This window comes from Oncorhynchus mykiss, chromosome 9, assembly GCF_057628025.1.
Source record: "Oncorhynchus mykiss isolate SJ-2025 chromosome 9, ASM5762802v1, whole genome shotgun sequence".
Taxonomy (NCBI): domain Eukaryota; kingdom Metazoa; phylum Chordata; class Actinopteri; order Salmoniformes; family Salmonidae; genus Oncorhynchus; species Oncorhynchus mykiss.
This window is the reverse complement of record NC_143030.1, coordinates 28,400,171-28,427,316: the sequence shown is the minus strand read 5'-3', so window position 1 is coordinate 28,427,316 and position 27,146 is coordinate 28,400,171. Positions and strand designations below refer to the sequence as shown.

At 39.8% G+C, this 27,146-nt stretch overlaps 2 protein-coding genes across 3 annotated transcripts; both read left to right on the top strand.

Moving 5' to 3' along the window:
* The first annotated feature begins 284 nt into the window (after positions 1-284).
* Positions 285-5,215, top strand: LOC110531809 (G protein-coupled receptor 26). The gene is made up of 3 exons (XM_021615240.3): positions 285-1,359; positions 1,572-1,685; positions 3,305-5,215. The coding sequence occupies exons 1-3, from the start codon at positions 692-694 to the stop codon at positions 3,540-3,542; spliced, it is 1,020 nt and encodes a 339-aa protein (XP_021470915.2). The 5' UTR covers positions 285-691; the 3' UTR covers positions 3,543-5,215.
* A 471-nt stretch (positions 5,216-5,686) lies between these two features.
* On the top strand, positions 5,687-25,333 carry LOC110531808 (carboxypeptidase Z). 2 transcript variants are annotated; one of them, XM_021615238.3, is made up of 12 exons: positions 5,687-5,973; positions 7,065-7,097; positions 7,936-8,153; positions 8,259-8,415; positions 10,220-10,441; positions 10,657-10,886; positions 11,284-11,445; positions 15,484-15,642; positions 16,466-16,604; positions 22,098-22,237; positions 22,364-22,463; positions 24,353-25,333. In XM_021615238.3, exons 1-12 carry the CDS (start codon positions 5,868-5,870, stop codon positions 24,703-24,705), a joined length of 2,019 nt encoding a protein of 672 aa, XP_021470913.3. In that variant the 5' UTR covers positions 5,687-5,867; the 3' UTR covers positions 24,706-25,333. The 2 variants fall into 2 exon arrangements, with proteins under 2 accessions (XP_021470913.3, XP_090041861.1); XM_090185735.1 differs by having other exon boundaries at positions 5,775-5,973; positions 22,098-22,463.
* The last annotated feature ends 1,813 nt before the right edge of the window (positions 25,334-27,146 follow it).

Here is a 27,146-nt window from a genome sequence, read left to right as displayed (position 1 = left end):
CGATTTGGGAAAGTTAATCATTAAATGAGGACGCAGTAAAGGTGTATATATTCGTTCATTATGAAACATAATTTTGCCATCTGTAGTCTAATGTGTATCACTTCGCAAACACATTAGTAAATTACAAAACGTATCAATGACCCAATGGGGGAAACTTCCCCATATTATAAAACTATATGGATGACATTCTCTTTAGCTTAATGTGATAGCTTATTTTTATTATTCAAACGACTGCGCTAGACAGGGTAGGCTCCCCTAACAGTCACTTTGTTTCTCTAGTACGCATGTTCTGTTTACAAGACAATGCGGCGCGTAGCGGTCCCACTGTGTTCTTGTGGAGGTAGTCGAAGGAGGGAGAGGAGATACGAAACATCAGCCCATGTGGGACCCAAACGCTAAATTACACATACCAGTGAATGCTGTTCCAAATACGTGTGTGATCTGTTGTGAGAGTAGAACAATCCACAAGTTTGACTAACGAAATGGTCTGCGGTTCGAAAGGCGCGCCCGCGTCTCCTCACTTCAGCACTCTGGACAGCGCTCCACCAACTTGGAGACGGCGAGACTTGCAGGAGTTACGTTCTGTAATGAGGACCAACTGGAGATAAACGACGGTGCAATCATGGTGGATATTACGTGTTTATTATTTACAGGTGTATGTAAAACGCAAGTTGACTTTTCGAAGTGAGACATGGACTTTGTGGAAATTATCTTCGCGTTGTTCATTATTGTGGTCGCAATTGTCTCGTTGTTGTCGAACTTGCTGGTGCTGCTATGTTTTGTCCAGAGCACCGAGATCCGCCGACAGGTGCCGGGAATATTCACCATGAACCTGTCTTTCTGCAACATACTTATCACCCTTTTGAACATGCCATCGACATTGGTGGGGATTATCGGAAACCAGCAGCCTTTTGGGGATTGCCTTTGCCATACAGTGAGCTTTCTGGAGACCTTTTTGACTGCGAACACTATGTTGAGTATGGCAGCACTCAGTATAGACCGCTGGATAGCGGTGGTCTTTCCCTTGAGTTACTCCAGTAAAATGCGCTACAAGGACGCAGTGATCATGATGTGCTACTCGTGGCTCCACTCCCTCACGTTTTCCGTCATCGCCCTCCTGTTCTCCTGGGTTGACTATAGCCACATTTACGCCTCGTGCACCTTGCATTTGAGCGAGGAGAGCGACAGGATAAAGTTTACAATTTTCACCGTCGTTTTCCACGCCACTAGTTTCATGCTCTCGCTACTGATCCTGTGCTTCACCTATCTGAAGGTGTTAAAAGTTGCACGCTTCCACTGCAAAAGGATTGACGTTATAACCATGCAGACCCTGTTCTTGCTGGTGGATATTCACCCAACGTATGTATGTTCCTTTACTTATGAGGTGTGGAATGAATAGCCGTTACAATGGGCTGTAATAACTTTACAGTAGTCTATGATAAGAGGTTATAGCGTCAACCCTGAGGAAACATGCTTAGAAGAAGGTGTTCGAAAAATATAAGGAAATATTAAATGTATAATATTTTGTCATTTGTTCTGCTGGACTAATAAAAGTTCATTTCTATTTTCAGTGTGAAACAAAGGTGCCTGGTAGAGCAAAAGCGGAGGAAACAGAGAGCCACCAAGAAAATCTGCATTTTCATTGGGTCGTTCATCATCTGTTTTGCTCCCTATGTTATTACCAGGTAAGTGGATTTCCAGTAAACTGCAATACAGGCAGCTGTACAAACAGGTGTTTTATTCACCTACTGTAAACACACACTATTAAAGGGGTATTATAGGGTTTATGAGATTAACACATCACCGGGTGAACAGACTTTGCTCATAAAACTCAGTTAATGAACAGTAAATATATAGGCTATAATCAAATGGTATATACACTGTCTAATAACTTTTGCCACACAGCAAAATAACTGATTGAACAAAGTTCAGTTGTAAGGTGAGGCAATATGCATGCAAGATTGAGCCATATGCATGCACGGTTTAATTCAATTTCACCCAAATGAGGATTTTTTTGTGTTTATGACAATGATCTCCATCTGTAACTGAAACATCCATCATTAAACAATCCATTATCTGTTGTCATCTAATTTCACTGAACCATGAGATGACATTTATCATACAAAGAGACTTTATTACCAAGAATGCACAGCATGACCTAGAGCAGTGGTTCCCAACTCCAGTCCTCCAGTACCCACAACAGTACACATTTCTATTGTAGCCCCGGACAAGAACAACCGTTTCAACTCATCAACTAATCATCAGGACCTAAATGAGTTGAAACAGGTTTTTTTTTCTGGGGCTACAACAAAAATGTGTGCTTTTGGGGGTACTCGACAACTGGAGTTGGGAACCACTGGTCTAGAGATGGTAGTTATGAGCAGGTGCCTAACTAGGAATAACAGGGGTTCCATAGAACTCCACATTAATTCAAGAGGAGTGTTTTTAGATGCATCTGTCCGAAACTTTACTTCAGAGCAATAAAAATTCCTCAAAGAACATTACATGAAATCCGATGCAGGTGTGTTATACAGACCTGGGTGATAGTTTAAATCCCTAAAACTAAACTCTGGTCCTCGAAGCCAGTTCCACTACTTGTTTTAATTGTTCCATGCCAGGTTTAGACCTGGCACACCAGGTGGATGCAATTAATTATCAGGTAGAAGAACAGAAAACCAGCTCCGGCTCCGGACCTCGTGGGGTAAGAGTGAAATACCCCTGGTTTAGATAATGTGTGGGTGTGGACTCTAGACCCCACCTGACCCCACCTGATAGGTGGGGTCTAGAGGGGGGTGGGGGTGGAATAACGAAAAACATTTTAATGAGGAAATCTGTCTCAGTAATTGGCATGACCTTTAACCTCCTGTGCACACAATGGAAAGAGTCAGAATTACTTAATGAAGGGGAAATTTCTGCTTATTGGCAGGATTTATCCTCTATCACTCAACTGCATGCGTCATTAGCATTTATGCATACCAGTGGGCCATAATAATGTAGCAATGTTCATGTTATACATATTTCTTATTAATAAATATTTTATGTATATTATTATTACCTTTAGTATAATGCTAGTCGCCCACGCTGTTTATCGGCTGAACAATAAAGCCACATTTATTCTGTTCTACCTTGCAACCTTAGAGCCTCATGGCATTTCATAGAATAACAACTGAGTTACCACAAAACACTCTCAATAGCAAACAGAACAACTTGCTGCAAGATAAATACCATGCTTTGAATATGGGATAACATTTGCCCTTTCTAAAAGGCTATTTTCCGAACTCTAACTTGACCTCTGCCTTCTCAGGCTGACGGAGCTGCTTCCCTTCGTGGGCATCAATCGCCACTGGGGAATCTTCAGTAAGTGCCTGACATACAGCAAGGCTGCGTCCGACCCCTTTGCCTACTCCCTCCTGCGTCAACAGTACAAGAAGGTCCTGGTTACCGTCATCAACCGGCTGCTGCGCCGTGACCTGTACCCATCGTCTGGCCACAACAGCTCTCTGGACACAGAGAACGACTACTCTCTCCATAGGATCAGTTAATACCACCATTTTGGACATAACAAATATACCACAGACAGACAGCCCAAAAATAAAGGTTTCCTTATGGCAAAAGGGCAGGAGCTGAGAGAGAGATGGTCAGAAAAAGGGATTGTTGGAGAAGAAAAGAGATAGTGAGAGAGAGGGAGATGTTGTGGGAGGAAAAGCAAGAGGGGAGGAGTAGGATAGAGGGAGACAGGAAAACCGGAGGGGTAGACAGAGGAAGATGGCAAGATGGACTGTGCAAAGAATGATCGCATTCGGGGACGTTTGCTCCAGGCTTATTGGTAAAAAAGGAAGTTTATTGATATATGGTTCACTGGTAGAACCACACACACACTCGATGGCACAGAGCCAGAATCAAATGAATCAATGTTATTGAATCAGCCAGGGGCTCGGGTTGAATCATAAACGGATGAATCACACCATTAGAGACTGAATTATTGTCTCTGCTGAGTAGCAAGGTATGCTAGTGGGCACTTATCTACCATATAACAACCTCTTTATAAAGAAGCTGACATAGCCAAATGTACAGACCTTTTGACACCCATATAGAACACAGGGAAGTGCTATGAAGGTTATTAATTTCTTGTTGACAGATGCACATAACATACAAGACTGTTGGATGCGACGACTAACGAGGAACTCTGTTCCGGTACGCTGATTTTTCGTCACTGATCAGTTGAACGAATCACAATTTCGCAGGTGCTCACATCTTTCGAATTTCGGTAGGGGAAGGGACATTGGGCCCATGGACTTGCCTGAAATGGCTGAGAGTTTCCGTTTAGAGGGGTGGCGACTTCGCTCGTCACGTTCGTAAATGTTCTATCACGTCTCCCCCCCAGAACTTAATGGAGCATTTGACGCAATTACTCAAAATGTTAGTTATGGGTGCCCGAGTTTACAAGGTTATGGACTGTTAACAGTGGATAGGGAGGATGGGAACGCTTAACTAGCTGCTGGCTAGTAGCCATTGGGCCACTGGTGCAATTTCTTGAAGTTAAAATGTGTACTTGTCAATGAATGGTACTCGCTGTGGCAAGTACTGCTAAATAGATGGCCATGTTAAGTAGACTATGGACTGTGTTAGACTCATTGGGTTAGACTACTACTGCAGTTGTTCACAATTTCTTCATGTCAATCACTGGAAATGAATGCACTTTGTATTTCTCTCAGAGCTACTAGTTACAGGAGCCAAAGGCAAATATCATGTTTACTATGATATTAGCATGTTGTAACTGAATGTACTACATAAAGATAATTTTGACTGAAATGGCTTTGTACTACTGTGTATAATACTTTATTTTGCCAAATATCAATATACATATTTCAAGTGATTGCTGGTAATGTATATATGGATATTTATAAATACCTGATGTTATCTTTATCAAACTACGTTGCACTGTATTAGAAACGATATTATTTATTTGATCTTAAAATGCTATAGGGGAATAATGTTACCTTCAATAAGTGCTTTAAACACGTTATTGTGTGTGTGCCAGAATTCAATATACAGTATGACTGTTTAGCTCCTATAGTTGCTTTATCAGAACTGGTTTCATTAGATGTATAGACACAACGTATTTCATACTGTAAGCCACTTGCTGTAGCCTACATTGGCAGTGTGTGAGTAAAGATGTTGGTGAAAAATGTGCAATAAAGCTGTCAAATAACAAGCATCATTTGATACCAGGCCATATGAGACAACATAACAGGGACATTTAGAAGCATTATCTCATATCTACTGCCCAATCTGGCATTTTATCTTGGCAGATGCATCACCAGCTGTTTTGCAGGTGCTAGACTAGAGGCTGCCTGGATACACAATTCAACGTTTGTGTCACCACACCTCGATCGAATAACCCAATAACTAGTTGCCATGCAGTAAGTAGGAGTACAGCGATATTATTAAACGCCTCTGTATGATTGATTGTTGATTAGTTAAAAGGGATCAAAGGATTGGCACGAGCGACTGAAGGGCGGGAAAAATTCATCGAGCAACAAGTATCAAGCCTATTTATTTTATAGAGCATATGTACTGTCAACATACATGTCCAATAAATGAATGCACTTTAAGGTAAGAAATGAAAGGTTAATATATGTGGAAATGGTTGAGTAAAACTGTTTACAGTATAGGATTGGTAAGAGGTTTATTTGCAGCATGTTTTCAAGCACAATCCTCCCAACTCCAGCCACTTCTGTCCGGAACATTTCCCTCTGTAATTTGATAGTCGACCGTAATACTTGTAATAAACTCACTTTTTAGGGAAGCTCTCAAAGTTTTCGTGTAATTAGGCGCAGTAGGCTTGAGGTGCCACATCACAAAATATGGCATTTATGCGGAGGAAAATGAAGACTATTGTTTTTCTGAATGCACTTGTAACGGTTATCTGGTGTGCCTCTCCGCGCTGCAACCCTGAATACGAATTTCTCGGTAAAGTACTCCGCTTGCTATGATAACACACATGGTGTTATTTGTTCCTAGGAGTGATGTGACAGTGTTTAGGCTATTCCTGAAATATGTTTATCTAAAAGGTAATGGTTCAGAGGAATTTAATCTAAAACATAGACAAACTATTGTGGCCTATTTTAATTCACAAGCTGCCAACAGTAACAAAAGTAAAAGTGTCTTAAATGAGTGCGAAATTAAATGCTTAATTTCTTTAGAGAATTATAGAATTGTAGAGTTATATAGAAATATTGAGGTAGATATTCATCACTAGTGAGAGGTCATCTGATCCTAAGAATGAGAGTTCTTAGAAAATTAATACGATTTTACTGACAGACCAACCTGGTCTCAGAGCATTTCGTTGTTTTTTTTAACGTAAATCCGATACTTTCTCTTTAGTATGATATGTTAAGTTTCGTATGGTATGTATTAATTTGTGATTGTCCATCAGTCATTTAGTATGACATGTTAGAAAGTACAATTCGTATTATATGTTACAAATTTGCAAATGTACAATATGTTAAGAATTTGCTAAACGTATTCTATGTTACGAATTCTAGCTAGGTGGCTAGGTGACTAACGTTAGCTAGCTGGCTAACATTTAAAGGGTTAAGGTTAGCATCAGGGGAAGGGTTAGCTAAAATAGTTAAGGTTAGGATTAGGAAAAGGGTTAAGGTTGGGGTTAGGGTTACGGGAAAGGTTAGCTAACATGCTAACTAGTTACAAAGAGCTAAATAGTAGTAAGTAGTTGAAAAGTTGCTAATTAGATAAAAAGTTGTGCGTGATGAGATATGAACTTGTAACCTTCGTTTTTGCCTAAAGTAACCATCTGTCTTTTGTAACCATACCAATCGTAACATATCATACTAATTTAAGTGTCTTGAATTTATGTTTACTATATTACGTCTAATCTATGAGACCAGGCTGGACAGGCAGATATTTGTGAGGAGAGATGGTAAAGCCAGATAGAGGGTTCATAAAAACTAACTAATGTCACCAATAACGGTGGTGATAAATGTTATTCTGCCATCTAGTGTTGAAGGTATGAAATAAACTAACAATGGTTTGTCTTTCAGGTCGTTTTTGCAAAAAAACAGAACCTGAAAAACGTATGTATTTCTTTCATCAAGAAACCCTTCAAACTTATGTAAATGTAATGTGTGTACAGGCTTGACTGACAACATCTAGTAAGGTTATTATGGCTTTAGGCGGGCAGTGGGATATTCAATGGGATATTATGGCCTTAAGGCATCTCCGAGCTATCAAGTGTATTTTTGGATGATAAATAGCTGTATGAAATATTCACATTTTAATCTCCAGACATAATAGAAATATTTGGACTGCATAGAGGTAGCTATATATGAGATAATAAAAACGTTTTAGACAAAGGGATGGATTCTTGCATGCATATACATATGACAATTTAATATCAGGTTATGTATATTTTCCATGTCAAGGAAATGAGTGATGGTTGCTTACTGAACATCTTAGCTATATTTCTTAAATAAATGAACTGAGAACAAATGTAAAGCTACAAGAGGAAAACACCTGGCCAATACCCCTAAACATACTGATTTACAATGGAGAGAACATATGGAACCATAGAAACCATCTTGCAAGCGAGTTGACACTACGCCCCCACCTGAAAATAATTAATAACAAATCAAATGTTATAAGATTATTTTGCCACCCACATTACAAAATCATCCAAAGATCCCATCGAAGGTAATTGCAAAGATTACATAATAGTATGAAACAATACAATGGTATTATGAAGTTTTGCATAATTTTGTTATATTACAGCCTTTTGATGTACTATGTGTATTTTATACATGAATGATTCAACATGGTAAGCTATGAGTCTACATTCAGATCAGTCACCATATAGCACTTAATCTCTTCCATCTTTCTGAACCTGCTTCTTGGTTGCCTCTCTCCTCTACCCAGCCAAGTGTGTGGACATCATGATGAACTACTGCGACGACATGTCCTACACCCACACCATGTTCCCCAACATCTTGGGCCACAGGACCCGTGAGGAAGCCGAGTTGGGCCCCGAGTACCTCCTCCTCAGTGTGGTCCACAACCTGCTCAATGGAGAGTGCACCCCGGACATCCGCATGCTGGGCTGCTCAGTGCTGGTGCCACGCTGTGAGAAGGAGAAAGTGTGTAGCTAACAAAGGATAATGTAATAACACTGGATAATGTAATAACGTTCAATAATGTCATAACTTTCATTAAAGTCAGAACGTTTTATTTTATAATGTAAGGTGCTCAAGCCGTGCAGGAGTACCTGCGAGGCGGTGCGTAAGAGCTGTCGCCACGCCTTCGAGGGCATCGAGATGGCCTGGCCCTACTTCTTGGACTGTGACCGCTTCTTTGTCAGCGACCAGGAGGGTTGTTACGACCCACTGGAGGGCCTACGAGGTACTGGTGTCATGTCATACAAGTGACTATCAATCTAGGATAGAGACTACAATAGGACACTAACTACTGTACAGTAGGATGTTGACTCAAATAGTATTTTCAGACATAAAACAACCACATGAGCAAAATGTACGACTAGAGAGAACCATGTGTGTCAATATTATTGCAAGATTATATCAATCTAAAGAAAAATAACACCCAAACCCCCTCTAATAACAGAAGCATCCTTGGAAGGCCAACGGAGAATGGCATTGCTACGCAGATTTATGATAGTCGCCTGGTTGCCACATGAGCCCTTGCGGTAAAGTGACCAGATGTCCCCGATTTCCCCAATTTGAATGGCCTGTCCCCGGCTCGAGTTGTCTCCGAAAATGTCCCCGATTAGCCCATCAGAAAGAAAAAAGCAACTCTGAAGTTAGAGGGCTGATATTTCAATAATCAAACTTTGTATCCAATCAGATTTGTATGTAAAAATTATGTCTAACACAGTACCAAACCTGTTTGCTCTGCTTTGCCGCTGACCTTTTATGAGAATGTTTGATTACTTCACAGGATTAAGAAAATTGTGGAAGGGTAACCAATTCCTGTGTTATAATTAATACAAGTAGCCTATTAGAAAGGAACATAGCGAAAATGTATAGTTAAATATTGTTCCATGCCATTGTTTATTTTATTTCCGTGCAGCTGCCCACACGTAGGCTTTTGTGACCTAGAAAGGATCTATATTTGTAGCAACTATACAAAGCCCTCAAAAAGAACCCATAAGCAAGATGTTAGAGATTTGACAACTGCCATAACATCATGTGAGCCATATGGGAACACATACAAATTATGTCACTTTATGTCCACAGGCCACGCTGTTATCACATCTGCCATTAATATCTTGACTCAAACAAGATATACTGTGTGCTTTTTAACAAGTCTATGAATTCACGAGGAAAAGTGATCAGTCTAACTTGAGTTCCGTACAGTTTGTTTGTCTCTGGGGCTGCAACCAATGCACACTCCAGCTGTGAAATTGCTCTCAATGAGTGTTAACGAGTCCTCTATTCCTTTGTACTCTCTCTATTTAACTCCACAGCTACTCTTTCCCACCATAGCCTATACCGACAAAATAACAGTTGAATGTTCATATAGCCACTTCCCAGAAACATATCATAGATATGAATTTACATATTATACATACAATATGATATGGTTATAGATATGCACACAGATGGTGGTATAAAGTTTTGCATAACAGTTTTTAGTGGAGTATGAAATCTGTTTCCAAACCGATCTTAGATACTAACTGAAACACAAGCTGATGTCTGGCAACCATACTAAGGTTTATAATTATTTCCATGCAGATATTTATGTTGAACTGATATCTTTGGTCTTATGTCTCAACTTTGATTGGTTGCTTACCTTTCAGGTCTGGCACATTTGCCTAAATGAGCACATTTATATAGAAGTGCAGACCGGGGCTAGAATGTAGACTTTCCACTTTCTCTAATTCGTCAGTCTCCTGACATTTTACAGGGCTTTACTCGGCATGAGATGAAAGACTAAGGCCGTATTTGGTAAAATGGTATTCTGATATGGATCCAATTTATTTAAGTGAGGCGGTTTATTGAAGCATGGTTGTGCTTTCAAATGTAAACTTTTCTATGACATTGAATCAAAGTCACGCTTGCTAGTTAATACAAAAGTGTCTTAACTGGCTTGGAACACTATTGATCTTTATATCTTTGGCTACACTTTATAACAACTTTTACGAATAAGCCATTATTATAAAAATGTCACCATCTCTTCTTTCTCATAGTGACACAGGAAGAAGACCAGGCCAGTATAGATAATACCCCTGAGGAGCCTCATACTGTCATCCAGTTTAGCTATCAGTCTAACACCCAGATGAACAGCATCCTGAAGAAGACTGCAGCGCAATGCCCTGAAATCGCCACAACTTACAGCATCGGCCGCAGTGTGGAGGGCAAAGACCTGCTAGTGATTGAGTTCTCAAACAACCCTGGAGTACATGAATTACGTGAGTACAAATGGTCCTCAAATATACAGTACAGTGAGAGAGAGTCCTCGGTTCAGAGTTCAACCGGAGATAGTGTGTCTTTTTTGATTGTTGCACTAGACTGTAAGCTGCTGTCTTGGCCAGGTATCCCTTGAAAAACAGATCATTCATCTCAAGCGACTTTCTTGCTGAATAAATGTTAAGTAAGTCCCTATCCTGTTTTCTCATATCAACAGTTGAACCGGAGATGAAGTACATAGGCAACATGCACGGGAACGAGGTGCTGGGTCGCCAGCTGTTGATCTATCTGACCCAGTACCTGTGTTCAGAGTACCTGCTGGGGAACCAGCGCATCCAGAGCCTGATCAACACCACGCGTATCCACATCCTGCCCTCCATGAACCCTGACGGCTATGAGTTGGCTGCTGCTGAGGTCCAGGGCACCAACGACCCCGAGAATGAGGAGGTAGGTTGAATCAATGTTGTTGCTATGTTATTTGAACGTAATTCCAACATGATGGTGAATCAACATGGAAGACTTATTGGCTTTGAAAGTATACACACACTCTACCATGTTTTTACCAGAATTCAACGGCAGGTCGGAACGTTAAGTTTATTCAGCACCACAGGAGGTTGGTGGCATCTTAATTGGGGAGCCCAGATTTGTGGTCATGGTTGGAACAGAATCAGTGGAATGGTATCATCAGACACATGGTTTCCATTATTATGAGCTGCCTCCCCTCAGCAGCCTCCTGTGTTCAACACTGAATTCACATTAGTCAACAACACCAATCAAATATCAATCATATAATATTCATTGCTCGATACTTACAGTATACTACCCACTGTATGAAACTCTACAGGCTCAGAACTACTACAGCTGGACGCTGGGTCGAGGTAATGCCCAAAACATTGACCTGAACAGGAACTTCCCTGACCTGACCGCTGTCGCCTACGGCCGCCGCAGACACCGGCATTTCCGTAGCGACCACATCCCAATCCCAGACGCTTATTGGTTTGATAAGGTACAGTATGAATTCCTATCGATTTATATGCATGTTTGCATTGATTGTGTGGTGTTTATGCTACTGGATATGAATACATGACAATTGACAATGCCTTACGTGTATTTTGGCATTAGGACAGACAACATTTATTTACTGTTTAACTGATTTTTGTTCCCGAAAGTGAGGCAAAAAAACAAAACAGAAAAACAAATGAATCCAAATTGATACCAAGTAAGAGGGTTTTTCATAAATAGTGTAGAAGGAAAAAATGAGTACTTTACCACATTGTCCTACGCACCTGTGCAAGCTCTAGGCCTAATGTGGGTTATATTATTTCAAGTGAAAATCTACGCTAGGAAATCCTTCTTGTGTTATTTTGAAAAAGAATGCAGATGATGTTACAATGTTAATTGTTATAATCATGGGAAATTAAGCAATGGGCAGTATATCTTGTAACAGTTTCTTTATTCTGAACATATCACTGATAAACATCAATAGCAGTATTATTAACATATGATGTATAATAGGATACAATAGAAACTGTGTAAAAAAATTATTGACTTAATGTATAATCAGTTCATTCCTTAAATGTATAGCCTAACTCGACTTCAACAAAATATTAATACAATACAAATATTAAAAGGCCTATCATAGACAAGACATTATAGGAGAAATAGACTACTGAATGTAAAGAGGGCCAATCATTCAAGTTAGGTCTGTCAAATGAATGCAGCACTGGAAAAAGTAGAATCCAATCCCTGTCATCACCAGGATAAAAACTTAATTTAATGTTCAGTGGCTTGCGAAAGTTTTCACCCCCCTTGGCATTTTTCCTATTTTGTTGCCTTATAACCTGGAATAAAATAGATTTTGGGGGGGTATGTATCATTTGATTTACACAACATGCCTACTACTTTGAAGATGCAAAATATTTTTTATTGTGAAACAAACAAGAAAAGGACAAAAAAGCAGAAAACTTGAGCGTGCATAACTATTCAGCAGTAGCAGTATGCTTAGGGTCATTGTCCTGCTGGAAGGTGAACCCCCGTCCCAGTCTCAAATCTCTGGAAGACTGAAACAGGTTTCCCTCAAGAATTTCCCTGTATTTAGCGCCATCCATCATTCCTTACATTCTGACCAGTTTCCCAGTCCCTGCCAATGAAAAACATCCCCACAGCATGATGCTGCCACCACCATGCTTCACTGTGAGGATGTTGTTCTCGGGGTGATGAGAGGTGTTGGGTTTGCGCCAGACATAGCGTTTTCCTTGATGGCCAAAAAGCTAAATTTTAGTCTCATCTGACCAGAGTACCTTCTTCTATATGTTTGGGGAGTCTCCCACATGCCTTTTGGCGAACACAAAACATGTTTGCTTATTTTTTTCTGGCCACACTTCTGTAAAGCCCAGCTCTGTGGAGTGTACGGCTTAAAGTGGTCCTATGGACAGATACTCCAATCTCCGCTGTGGAGCTTTGCAGCTTCTTCAGGGTTATCTTTGGTCTCTTTGTTGCCTCACTGATTAATGACCTCCATGCCTGGTCCATGAGTTTTGGTGGGCGGCCCTCTCTTGGCAGGTTTGTTGTGGTGCCATATTCTTTCATTCTTTAAATAATGGATTTAATGGTGCACCGTGGGATGTTCACAGTTTCAGATTTTTTTATGACCCAACCCTGATCTGTACTTCCCTACAACTTTGTCCCTGACCTGTTTGGAGGGCTCCTTGGTCTTCATAATGCCGCTTGCTTGGTGGTGTTGCAGACTCTGGGGCCTTTCAGAACAGGTGTATATATACTAAGATCATGTGATAGATCATGTGACACTTAGATTGCGCACAGGTGGACTTTATATAACTAATTATGTGACTTCTGAAGGTAATTGGTTGAACCAGATCTTATTTAGGGGCTTCATAGCAAAGGGGGTGAATACATATGCATGCACAACTTTTCAATTTTTTCTTTTTTTGAATTTTTTGAAACAAGTTATTTAATTTCACTTCACCGTTTTGGACTATATTGTGTATGTCCATTACATGAAATCTAAATAAATATAATTTAAATTACAGGTTGTAATGCAACACAATAGGAAAAACGCCAAGGGGGTGAATACTTTTGCAAGGCACTGTATATAGGGTAATAGAGTAGAATATTTTATTTTTTTCTAATTCAAGATTGAGCGACAAGAAATAATTGTAATAAAAGGAAATGTTAGTGTTTAATGAGTTCATTACCTGAATATATACACTGTAGCCTATAGGCTTTAACAAAATATGTGTAAAGGAGTGCATAACTGTCTGCAGGGAAGTCAGGCGCAGGAGAGCAGAAATGGGTAGCAAACGGGTGCCCTTTATTGAGGCGAACAGAACACGGTACTAAGAAAACTAAACACACACGGGTTGCAATAACCCGGTGCAAACCAGCCTGGAGTACACATACATTTACATATAACAATTCCACATACAGACATGGGGGAAAACAGAGGGTTATATGCAAAACGAGTAATGAGGGAATGCAAACCAGGTGTGCGGGAAAACAAGACAAAACAAACGGAAAATGAAAGGTGGATCGGCGATGGCTAGAAGACCGGTGACATCGACGGGCGAATGCCGCCCGAAAAAGGAGAGGGACCGACCTTGGCGGAAGTCGTGACAATATGAATAGGCCTATCATAGACAAGGCCTTTAATTTGAAGAAAGAGGGACAATCATTCAAGTTAGGTCTGTCAAATGAATGTAGCTTTGAAAAAAGTTAATTTCAATCCGGCCATAGAGTATAGCCTATCTATCGTATAATCTACAGAATATTTGTTTTATTTAAAATGCGCAATTAGAAGCATCATTCCATTACAGAGTAAGCTTTATTAAATTCGAGGTCAGAAGGCCTATACAGTCAATCACTCACAGCATCCTCCTTCAATTGCCTCATCTGGCTGCCAGGAAAAGCACACACCTTGGAGATAGTCGACCACATCATTGTGGAGGTCCTTATCTGCGCGAAGTGTGTGTGTGCCACTGGCGATGCATTTTGCAGGATATGCTGTTCTCGGTGCACATGATAACTTCAAACACATTCTGTCTACAGGCAGTAGGCTTCTGGTCAAATGTAAGTTATGATTCGCAAATCATCATACAGCCGACACACTTCAATGTCATCACTCATTTTGACTTCAATTTGGTTTTGCAAAATACTCTCAGCTTGCACTGGGGAATGTTGAGGAATGCCCTGATCTCTGGCCAGTTGTTCGGTTCGATGATGACATTGTTTTTTGGGGTTATTAATTGCTTATAAAAGGTCAGAAAATTATGCATTAACAATTAATTTAACCGATTGTTTGTTAATAACGAGACACCCCACCACGTTTAACCTGGACACATAAATGGTGAGAATTTGCGGCGGCCTCAATTATGCTGGCATGCAAGAGAAATTAAACGTCTTCACAAACATGTACCGAGCATGTGTGTCACTGTTCAATTAGAGGCCTGAACATAACAATCGCATGATCTGAGGGGCTTTGGTCTTTTATTCTCACGTATCAGTTTGGGAAATCCTCAAGGTAGAGCGGACAGTGCATTACAGAAAAAGAACAAAGTACCGCATAAATTGAGAAGGGTGCAATTGTGGCCTGCAATTTGGGGCATTCCTGCATCTGCAGGAACCCCGCTTTATACTTCAATTTGTCAATTTTTAAACTAGGACAGGCGGGAGGCATTCATGCAGGAACCAATGAGATGCTCGATGGGGGGTGATCATGAAGGAACCAATGGGATGCTTGAGGGGTGGCATTCCTGCAGAATTAGGAATGTCCACATGCAGGAACTCCTGCACACTATTGCATTTTTAAAAGAAAAGTCAAGCAGGGCATCCGTTAAATAGTAAATCAAGTTTGTGTGTCCTTATTGATGTATCGTCAATATTTGATATCAAGATATGTAATTGAGCTTTGAGCTTCACCAATCATTTCCTGTTGTCATGCCATCATTCATTTTTGTTGTGATATGACCAGCTGAAGATGGTGACATATGATTTATAAGCCGGTCTGTATGTGTTTGAAATAAATCAGGTAGCTCCAGAGACATACGCAGTCATGAAGTGGATCAGGTCCATTCCCTTTGTGCTCTCAGCTAACTTCCACGGAGGAGAGCTGGTGGTGTCCTATCCCTACGACCTCTCCAAACACCCACTAGAGGAGAAGATGTTCTCCCCCACGCCAGACGAACAGGTATGTAGGACTTACAGCAAAATGTATCCTTCACTCCAACATGAACAATACTCTCCAGAATGGACTGCACTCTATGACCTGAAGTGTGTCTATTGCAGAGAGCTGTCCAATTGATTGTTCATGCTCTGCATTTATGATGATTCATTACCACATTCTTGAGAAAAAAAAGGTTCATTTTGGAGATTTCCTTTGCGGTCACATGTAAATGAAATGTATTTTAGCTGCAAACAAATCAAACTAACATTTCAAATCAATTTTTTTAATTGATTTGTTATTTTACCAGGTAAGTTGACTGAGAACACATTCTCATTTGCAGCAACAACCTGGGGAATAGTTACAGGGGAGAGGAGAGGAATGAATGAACCAATTGTAAACTGGGGATTATTATGTGACTGTGATGGTTTGATGGCCAGATTGGGAATTTAGCCAGGACACTGGGGTTAACACCCCTACTCTTACAATAAGTGCCATGGGATCTTTAATGACCGCAGAGATTCAGGACACCCATTTAATGTCCCATCCGAAAGATGGCACCCTACACAGAGCAGTGTCCCCAATCACTGCCCTGGGGCTTTGGGATATTTTTTAGACCAGAGGAAAGAGTGCCTCCTACTGGCCCTCCAACACCACTTCCAGCAGCATCTGGTCTCCCATCCAGAGACTGACCAGGACCAACCCTGCTGAGCTTCTGAAGCAAGCCAGCAGTGGTATGGAGGGTGGTATGCTGCTGGCAAGGGTGGTATGCTGCTTTAACAGTAAACAGAACTTGCCGTTATCTTTTTTTATGAATGAGAAAGACATATGTTTTATTTTTTTGCTGCAGGTATTCAAGCAAATAGCGAGAACATATGCAGATGCCCATGCCACCATGTCAGGAAATAACTCTGAAAGGTGTGGGAACTTTGGCAGCATCGGCCAGGACGGCATCATTAATGGAGCAAAGTGGTACAGTTTCGCAGGTGGTGAGTTTAAAGTAACTGTCCAGTGTTTCCAGATTTCTAATAAATATGACCTATAAATACAGTGCCTTGCGAAAGTATTCGGCCCCCTTGAACTTTGCGACCTTTTGCCACATTTCAGGCTTCAAACATAAAGATATAAAACTGTATTTTTTTGTGAAGAATCAACAACAAGTGGGACACAATCATGAAGTGGAACAACATTTATTGGATATTTCAAACTTTTTTAACAAATCAAAAACTGAAAAATTGGGCGTGCAAAATTATTCAGCCCCTTTACTTTCAGTGCAGCAAACTCTCTCCAGAAGTTCAGTGAGGATCTCTGAATGATCCAATGTTGACCTAAATGACTAATGATGACAAATACAATCCACCTGTGTGTAATCAAGTCTCCGTATAAATGCACCTGCACTGTGATAGTCTCAGAGGTCCGTTAAAAGCGCAGAGAGCATCATGAAGAACAAGGAACACACCAGGCAGGTCCGAGATACTGTTGTGAAGAAGTTTAAAGCCGGATTTGGATACAAAAAGATTTCCCAAGCTTTAAACATCCCAAGGAGCACTGTGCAAGCGATAATATTGAAATGGAAGGAGTATCAGACCACTGCAAATCTACCAAGACCTGGCCGTCCCTCTAAACTTTCAGCTCATACAAGGAGAAGACTGATCAGAGATGCAGCCAAGAGGCCCATGATCACTCTGGATGAACTGCAGAGATCTACAGCTGAGGTGGGAGACTCTGTCCATAGGACAACAATCAGTCGTATATTGCACAAATCTGGCCTTTATGGAAGAGTGGCAAGAAGAAAGCCATTTATTAAAGATATCCATAAAAAGTGTCGTTTAAAGTTTGCCACAAGCCACCTGGGAGACACACCAAACATGTGGAAGAAGGTGCTCTGGTCAGATGAAACCAAAATTGAACTTTTTGGCAACAATGCAAGACGTTATGTTTGGCGTAAAAGCAACACAGCCATCACCCTGAACACACCATCCCCACTGTCAAACATGGTGGTGGCAGCATCATGGTTTGGGCCTGCTTTTCTTCAGCAGGGACAGGGAAGATGGTTAAAATTGATGGGAAGATGGATGGAGCCAAATACAGGACCATTCTGGAAGAACCCGATGGAGTCTGCAAAAGACCTGAGACTGGGACGGAGATTTGTCTTCCAACAAGACAATGATCCAAAACATAAAGCAAAATCTACAATGGAATGGTTCAAAAATAAACATATCCAGGTGTTAGAATGGCCAAGTCAAAGTCCAGACCTGAATCCAATCGAGAATCTGTGGAAAGAACTGAAAACTGCTGTTCACAAATGCTCTCCATCCAACCTCACTGAGCTCGAGCTGTTTTGCAAGGAGGAATGGGAAAAAAATTCAGTCTCTCGATGTGCAAAACTGATAGAGACATACCCCAAGCGACTTACAGCTGTAATCGCAGCAAAAGGTGGCGCTACAAAGTATTAACTTAAGGGGGCTGAATAATTTTGCACGCCCAATTTTTCAGTTTTTGATTTGTTAAAAAAGTTTGAAATATCCAATAAATGTCGTTCCACTTCATGATTGTGTACCACTTGTTGTTGATTCTTCACAAAAAAATACAGTTTTATATCTTTATGTTTGAAGCCTGAAATGTGGCAAAACGTCGCAAAGTTCAAGGGGGCCAAATACTTTCGCAAGGCACTGTATAGCTGCGAGCAGCAATGAACAGGGTTCACAGGATGACAGAAAGGAGACAATATCAGTTGGATAACAAAGCAAGCACTCCATCATGTAGGAACTATCTCCCTTTATGTGCCATCAGTGAAAGCATTACCATGTTTATCTCTCAAAACCACAAGGAAGTTTAGTCTAGTGCTGTAGCTTGAAATACAGCAGGTATTCATTCTTAAAGTAATTACTTAATGTTTTGAGTTTATATACAATGCTTGGGTCAATTTCACTAATGCTAAGATTTGTTGAATATTTTCATCTTATTTTCATGATATTTCACGTTGTTCGTCTGCATAATTTATGTCTAGCATTAATTTGCATAAGACAAAGTCTGCTTGATCAATAGTTATTGGTGCCACTGGTGCCAATGACCTCTATAGTGCCACCGGTTGCAGCCACCTAAGGTTGCAGTGACTATAGCCACACAGATTCTAAGGACATATACATAAGGTTTACATACCAAATTTCATGGCTCCATGTCCATCAGTTAAGTTCTTATAGCCCTGGTGTGATATGGTTTAGCGTGGCCGACTTTGAATGCAGCAACTAATCATTCTCAAATTCATCAGAGGCTAATTCATTGAGTATATCTGGAGTCAATCTGACTTATTAGGGATGTGCATCTCTCCTTACAAGCACGATTCGTTAGATACATCTAGATACATGTGCTCCGATACGATACAGGGACCATACTTTTCGTTTTAATCAATTTGGTGCGGTTCAGTTTGATTAGTGGAACGAATCGATGTGATTCAGTTTGATACGATTCATGTGTGTCTAGGGACCTGAGCTTAAGCCTTAGGGCAGACTGAGCATCTACCACTATGAGATAAGGATGTCCACTTTTCATTTATTTGTTGTGACTGTATCTGTGGGAATATTTGATCAGCGGCAATATTATGTCATATCTCCGGCCTAGACTTTGTGTTTTAGGAAAGGGGTCGAATGGCTACGGCTTTCATCATTTCATTTCATTCATATTTATGTTTTTGTCCCCCTACTTTTTATCTGAAATCCACATCACCCACTGATTAATTTGTCATATAGCAGATTAAAATGTTTTGAGCTAGTAACATGTCAATATTTATCTTGCAAAATTAGCTATGACATACAGTACATGGCAAATTAATATAACACAGCTTTTGTTTTCACCCCGTCTCAAAAGGTAATGGTTTTGACCGTTTGGAGCTTTACTGAGGAGAGCTGTCCAACCAGTGCGGCTCTCAAAAAGTATTGCTGTTATGAAATGACAACTACCCTGTCCATGTAAAAATTACCAAATGCACTGACTGGTTAAAGCAGAACTACCAAAAATATTTAAATCTCATATGCAATTAAATCCATAAAAGTTTGATAGGCTGAAGGATAGGACGCATCAATTCAGTCACAACAGATTATCTGTATTTTCAGAACAATGTTTCGTAGCGTTTTAATCAATTTTCTTACTGTTTGGATCGGTTTGGGCTCCCGTGGACCGACGCACTCATATCTTAAACATTTGAACCGGGATTAAACATTTGAACCGGGGCCGATGCTTATCAGCGAATCGATACATCCCTATTACTTATGATTCATGAGAAGTTTTTTGTTTGTTTGTGTTTTTAGCATTAGGATAATATGCTAATGCTAAAAATGATGTGCTAGCCATATTTGAATGCAGCAACAATTATTTTTCAAAACCATTAAAGACTGATGTAATGAGTCTAAATACAACACCTGGAGAGAATCTGATGTATGGTTCATGAGGAGAAGATGATTGCAGATGATTTTGAGCGTAAGCGTTTCATATGCAAAGAATGAGTTGTCAAAAATGTCCTTGTTTTTTGAGATATCAATACCAAATTCAGTGTCTTAGGGACATCCATGATAGCGAGTTTCAAGTTGAATAGGCCAAATGGACATTTTTATATGGACACGTAAAATCTGATTTTCTCAAGCTAAGTTAAGATGTTTTTTTAAATGTTTAAAAATGCACCATGGGCCTACATTCTAAATGTAGTGCCATTTGGACATGGTTCATGAGAAGATTTTTGAAAGTTTTCTTTAGCATATTTTAGCGTATTAGCATATGTACTCATATGCATCTACTGGTATTGTGTGGACATCTTTGAATGCATCAACATTATTTTATCAAACTCTTTAGGGACTATTGTAATGAGTCCAAAGACCAAATTTGGAGTGAATCTGACTTTTAGATGATTTTTAAAATTTTTAATACTGAACAAAAATATAAACGCAACATGTAAAGTGTTGGTCCCATGTTTCATGAGCTGAAATAAAAGATCCCTGAAATGTTCCATAAGCACAAAATGTTTCAGCATGATAATGCACTGCCCCATGTTGCAAGGATCTGTACAGAATTCCTGAAATCTGTGGGACAACATTCCACAGGCCACAATCAACAGCCTGATCAATTCTATATGAAGGACATGCGTCGCACTGCATGAGAAAAACAGTGGTCACACAAGATATTGACTGATATTCTGATCCACACCCCTACCTTTTTTTTAAAGTATCCGTGACCAGATGCATATATGTATTCCCAGTCATGTGAAATCCATAGATAAGGGCCTCATTTATTTATTTAAATTGAATGATTTTCTTATATGAACTGTAACACAGTAAAATCTTTGAAATTGTTGCATGTTGCATTTATATTTTTATTCAGTGTATTTTAAGCATTAGCATTACATAGTCAAAAAAGTTCATTATTAATAGTTTCCTTATTCTTTAAGATATCAATGCCAAACTAACATGGCTCATCATGGTAATGTCTTTGATGACCCTAAAAAGTTTCAAGTTGATAAGCCATTGTGAAGTGGATTTAAAAAGGAATTAAATGGATGCATAAAATCAGATTTCCTGATTTATCACTAACTCAGACATTTCTTAACCAACGCCTTAGCTTTTCTCAAACTAAATTAAGAGATGTACCATGGGCCTACTACATAACACATGTGGTGTTATTTGGTCTTATGGTTCATGAGAAGTTTTCCCAAGGTTTTCCAAAATCTATACTGATGGACCTTATGTTTCCTTGATACAAATGTGTTAATCCAAAAAAAATAAAAAATAAAAATGATGTTAATCATCAGGAAAGACACCTACATACAATGTTTCAAGTCTATAGGTCAAATGGGGCGACAGATATGAGGGTTTAAGTGAGACTGCTAATAACAGCGCCGCCTATAGGCCAATCAGTGCCATTATTTTTGACCAAGTTACATATGGCCTGAAGTATCTGTGTCAAATTAGAAAAAAGTTACCAATCTATGCTTGAGTTATTTGACCATATCAAGGGGAAAAAAATGTATAATAACAATAGGTTTCCCAGCTTCGCTAATTGGAATAGTTTTCCTTCCAAAAATGCTAATCTCAGGAGCCTTACATCATCCTCTATGAGAAAATATTTAAAAAATAAATAAATACATTCTCCACTTTAAGCTTTGGCCACGAATAGCATATAGGAGTGTAAGATGAGTCAACAACATTATTTGGGTATGAGTTAACAGAATATTAACTTTTATAAGTTAGATTTTCAGTGGACATTTACTTTAAAAAACAACATCAAATCAGTCGATAAGTCTAGGACTGTTGAAGTGAATGTATAACATTAGATTAAAATAGCTGATGAAGGCTCAATGAAAACCTGCACTTACTAAGCAAGTTGTATTTTGAAGTATGAAAGCCACCTGGTGGTGCTTCTAGTTATTGTCTTTCTATGATGATGAGTTTGTCATTTCTTTCACTAGTACATATTTCCTCTTGTAATGTGGCCAGGTATGCAGGACTTCAACTACCTCCACACTAACTGTTTGGAAGTGACGGTGGAGCTGGGCTGTGATAAATTCCCAGCTGAGGAGGAGTTATACACAGGCTGGCAGGACAACAAAGAGGCTCTGCTCACATTCATGGAGTCGGTGAGAGACCTCAAACCCAGCAATTCATTCCAAAACATCCACCAATCAACCCTTCTGTTTTCAATCACTCCTTTTAACAGATCTGAGAGGACTTCTCCACTAACACTGCTTCTCAATGTTTCCCAGGTCCACCGTGGAATAAAGGGAATAGTAAAGGATGCCGATGGGAATGGAATCAAAGGTGCAAGGATATCTGTCCGAGGAATAAGGCATGACATCACAACAGGTAATATCTATAGTCTGCCTTACAGATTGCGATTGGTCATTTTTATTGTATGCTTTGGGAATCTAAGTGATAGTTATTAGATGAATACATACATTTTAAGTCAGAAGTTTACATACACTTAGGTTGGAGTCATTAAAACTTGTTTTTAAACAACTCCACACATATCTTGATAACAAACTATAGTTTTGGCAAGTCGACATCTACTTTGTGCATGATACAAGTAATTTTTCCAACAATTGTTTACAGACAGATGATTTAATTCATAATTCACTGTATCACAATTCCAGTGGGTCACAAGTTTACATACACTAAGTTGACTGTGCCTTTAAACAGCTTGGAAAATTCCAGAAAATGATGTCATTGCTTTAGAAGCTTCTGATAGGCTAATTGAAATAATTTGAGTCAATTGGAGGTGTACCTGTGGATGTATTTCAAGGCCTACCTTCAAACGCAGTGCCTCTGCTTGACATCATGGGAAAATCCAAAGAAATCAGCCAAGACCTCAGAAAAAAGTTGTAGACCTCCACAAGTCTTGTTCATCCTTGGGAGCAATTTCCAAACGCCTGAAGGTACCACGTTCATCTGTACAAATAATAGTGCGCAAGTATAACACCATGGGACCACGTAGCCGTCATACCGCTCAGGAAGGAGATGTGTTCTGTCTTCTAGAGATGAACGTACTTTGGTGCAAAAAGTACAAATCAATCCCAAAACAACAGCAAAGGACCTTGTGAAGATGCTGAAGGAAACAGGTACAAAAGTATCTATACCTACAGTAAAATGAGTCCTATATCGACATATCCTGAAAGGCCGCTCAGCAAGGAAGAAGTCACTGCTCCAAAACCGTCATAGAAAAGCCAGACTACGGTTTGCAACTGCACATGGGGACAAAGATTGTACTTTTTTGGAGAAATGGCCTCTGGTCTGATGAAACAAAAATAGAACTGTTCGGCCATAATGGCTATTCTTATGTTTGGAGGAAAAAAGGGGGAGGCTTGCAAGCCAAAGAACACCATCCCAACCGTGAAGCACGGGGGTGGCTGCATCATGTTGTGGGGGTGCCTTGCTGCAGGAGGGCCTGGTACACTTCACAAAATAGATGGCATCATCAGTAAGAAAAATGGTGTGGATATATTGAAGCAACATCTCAAGACATCAGTTAAAGCTTGGTCGCAAATGGGTCTTCCAAATGGACAAGGACCTCAAGCATACTTCGAAAGTTGTGGCAAAATGGCTTAAGGACAACAAAGTCAATGTATTGGAGTGGCCATCACAAAGCCCTGACCTCAATCCTATAGAACATTTGTGGGCAGAACTGAAAAAGCGTGTGCGAGCAAGGAGGTCTACAAACCTGACTCAGTTACACCAGCTCTGTCAGGAGGAATGGGCCGAAATTCACCCAACTTATTGTTGGAAGTTTGTGGAAGGCTGCCCGAAACGTTTGACCCAAGTGAAACAATTTATAGGCAATGCTACCAAATATTAATTGAGTGCATGTAAACTTCTGACCCACTGGGAATGTAATGAAAGAAATAAAAGCTTAAATAAATCATTCTCTCTATTATTATTCTGACATTTCACATACTTAAAATAAAGTGGTGATCCTAACTGACCTAAGACAGGGAATTTTTACTAGGATTAAATGTCAGGAATTGTGAAAAACTGAGTTTAAATGTATTTGGCTAAGGTGTATGTAAACTTCCAACTTCAACTGTAGCTTTGAGGATTTTAGTAGTAGTTTGAAGTAGTTTAATTTTCTATAATGCTAAAGCTCTAAGAGATCCCATTTTAATTGTGTAAAATAACAGTCATGTCCTGTTTGAGATGTCAGGCTGTGTGTAACCCATTGAGTCAAAAGATCCTCTCTCCCTTCCACCCTTTCTTTCTAGCTGAAAACGGAGACTACTGGCGCATGCTAACTGCTGGCATCCACATCCTGACTGCCTCTGCACCAGGCTACACCAGGGCCATGAAGAAGATCCACCTCCCGGCACGCATGCAGAAAGCAGGCCGGGTGGACTTTGTTCTGCAGAAGTCAGTGGTGGAGCCTGACATAGAGGAGGACTATAACATCCCTTCCATGGGAACCTATGAGCGCTTTGACCCCTACAACCAGTTTGAGCGCTATGCCATTAGGGAGCAGAACCAGAACAGAGAGGAGAGGCAGGAGAAACCATGGTGGTGGAGCTACTTTAGCCGCGCCCATGGATCTGCTCCCACCTGGCTTCTCAGAATTGATTAGAGCTTCTCCAGTCCAATAAAATAGAATATTCTATGGCTAATTCTATGGCTCTCGTTCCTCCTATAGCTCCCTTTCTCAACTCTGGTCCCTGAGTACCATCAAGGTTTGCAGATGTCTGTTACAACTCAATACTAGCAAACATAATTCAATTAATCAACGGCTTAATAATTAGTTGAATCATGTGTGCCTGTATAGGGCTTGAATAAAAAATGTGCAACCCTGGGGTTTCTCGGGGACCAGATTTGAGATCACTGCATTACAGGATCAAAGACAGGCTACTATTTGAGTTGAATATGATTTACATAATCTTATCATAAAAGTAACACATTTTAACGTTACCATTATTATCCGTTGCTTCAAACTTGTCATAACTGAATTTAAAGAGGAAATAGCTAGTTGGCTGGCCATCAAGTTGTTCATGATAGCAATATGTAAATTTAACAAGGCATAGTTAATTTAAAGTGTTTTCTCCTGAAGGTAGCCCCCATTCTCAAGCTTTTGCCCTGTTATGCTGCTTCACTTTATGCCCATAATGCAACACCGGAAGGTTGAACGACTCAAACCATTTGTCTCTCCACCCTCACATATTTGTACGTGTTTATAATAAAACATGATTAAATAACAACAACTATTGCTACTACTGGCTTTTGTATGTTAAATAAAAGAGAGAAACATTGTTAACACATTCTCTTCAGTTAAATTTGACCTCCCTTTAAATCTTCCAAAATGAGGTAAGTTCAATTCTTATAACACTGTAAGGTATCTAATTCTCAGACAGTCACAGTTCCACTTTACAATAAGTGTTCCTAAAATGTGTCTACATGGTAGTAAATGGGTCCCTAGTCTCTTTAAAAGATGTAATGAAACTCATTGGCCATAAGAGGGCAGCCTAATTTCACTTGTTGTTGCCCATGTTGCATATTCAACTGAACTGCCATCCCAGGCAAGACAACCATTCCAGCCAACCCCATACTGCATCCTCCCTCTCTACCACACGACCACGTATGGCATCTGTTAAAGTAGAACCAGAGGCAGTGATATGTCAGTCTGTGGTACCAGTCAACCGTGCTTTATGAACTAGAAAGTGTGTCATTTCACATAGCGCTCGGCATCAATTTACTCTTGTGGCTCTAGTTGTTATCTTCAGTATTTGTCTTACATTTTACCTAGATATGAATTGATCTGAAACTGAATGTTCAGTCATATCTTGCAATGTCTTGTTTGGCCACCAATGTCACAATTGATGTTAACTTGTGAATATCATTAAGGTAACCCCTTAACAGGTATGCCAACACTGTGCCTGTTCCTTGAAAGAAGAGAACAATCTCCTTTGCTAATGGTAGGATGCTGTATAGGCTTGCAATAGCTTACATTATTTAATACCAATGGACACCACTCCACAGTATTCAGCTAGCAATGAGAATTCTTTCTTCAATCTCCCCTACATACATTTGAGCTGATGTTCGGTTATGATTAGTAAACGGAGGTCTAATCTGATTTGTGTTTGTGTATATTTCCAGATGTCAGCATTCCTGACATACCAAACAGTTGACCACTGTCTGCTGTACTTGCTAGGCTGTTGTCCCTTGACCCTATCTGACCAAACATCATCTCCTTCAATCACAAAGCTAGACCAAACCCTGGAAAACATATCCCTCATTGAGCCACTGCTGGTAAGAATTTATAAGCACTTCAATAATGCATAAATATACATTATTTTAAAGGGATTATTCACACAAATTATGAAATTACTTGTGTGTTTCATTACCTTGAAAGCATGGGCAAAGGGAGATTGCTACCCACACTTAGTCAAACATGGCTTCACACAGACCCTTTTAGAATTCATGACCAAAAATGTATTCGAGTGGATGGATCCCAATTAGCATTTTAGTGTTTGCATGCACAAATCATACACATTGCATAGTAATTTTTTTTCTCTCAGTAATATTGTAGTTTAGGTGGTCTATCCCTTTTAGATAACCCAATGGCATGGACTTCTCTCTCTTGCTCCACAATGATGTGCATTTATCATTCATGTAATTCAGTCTGTTATAAATAAATAACACATAACATTTACATTTTAGTTATTTAGCAGATGCTCTTATCCAGTGCATTCATCTTAAAGCTACATGTAACCTTTTGGGCGACCTGACCAAATTCATATAGAAATGTGAGTTATAGGTCTTTCATTCCCATTGAATGAAATGGTTCTTAAATTTAGTTTTTGAGAATGGACTTCCGGTTTTGTACACCAGCGTCAAAAGCTGAAAATACAATATTTTTGGTTATGGAAAAGATATTTCACAGCGGTTTAGATGGAACAATGATTCTCTACACAATGACTGCTTGTTATGTTACATAAACTGAAATTAGGATAAATATTATAATTTTAGCAACCAGGAAATGGCTTGGCAATTTCTGCATAGTGCATTTTTAAAATA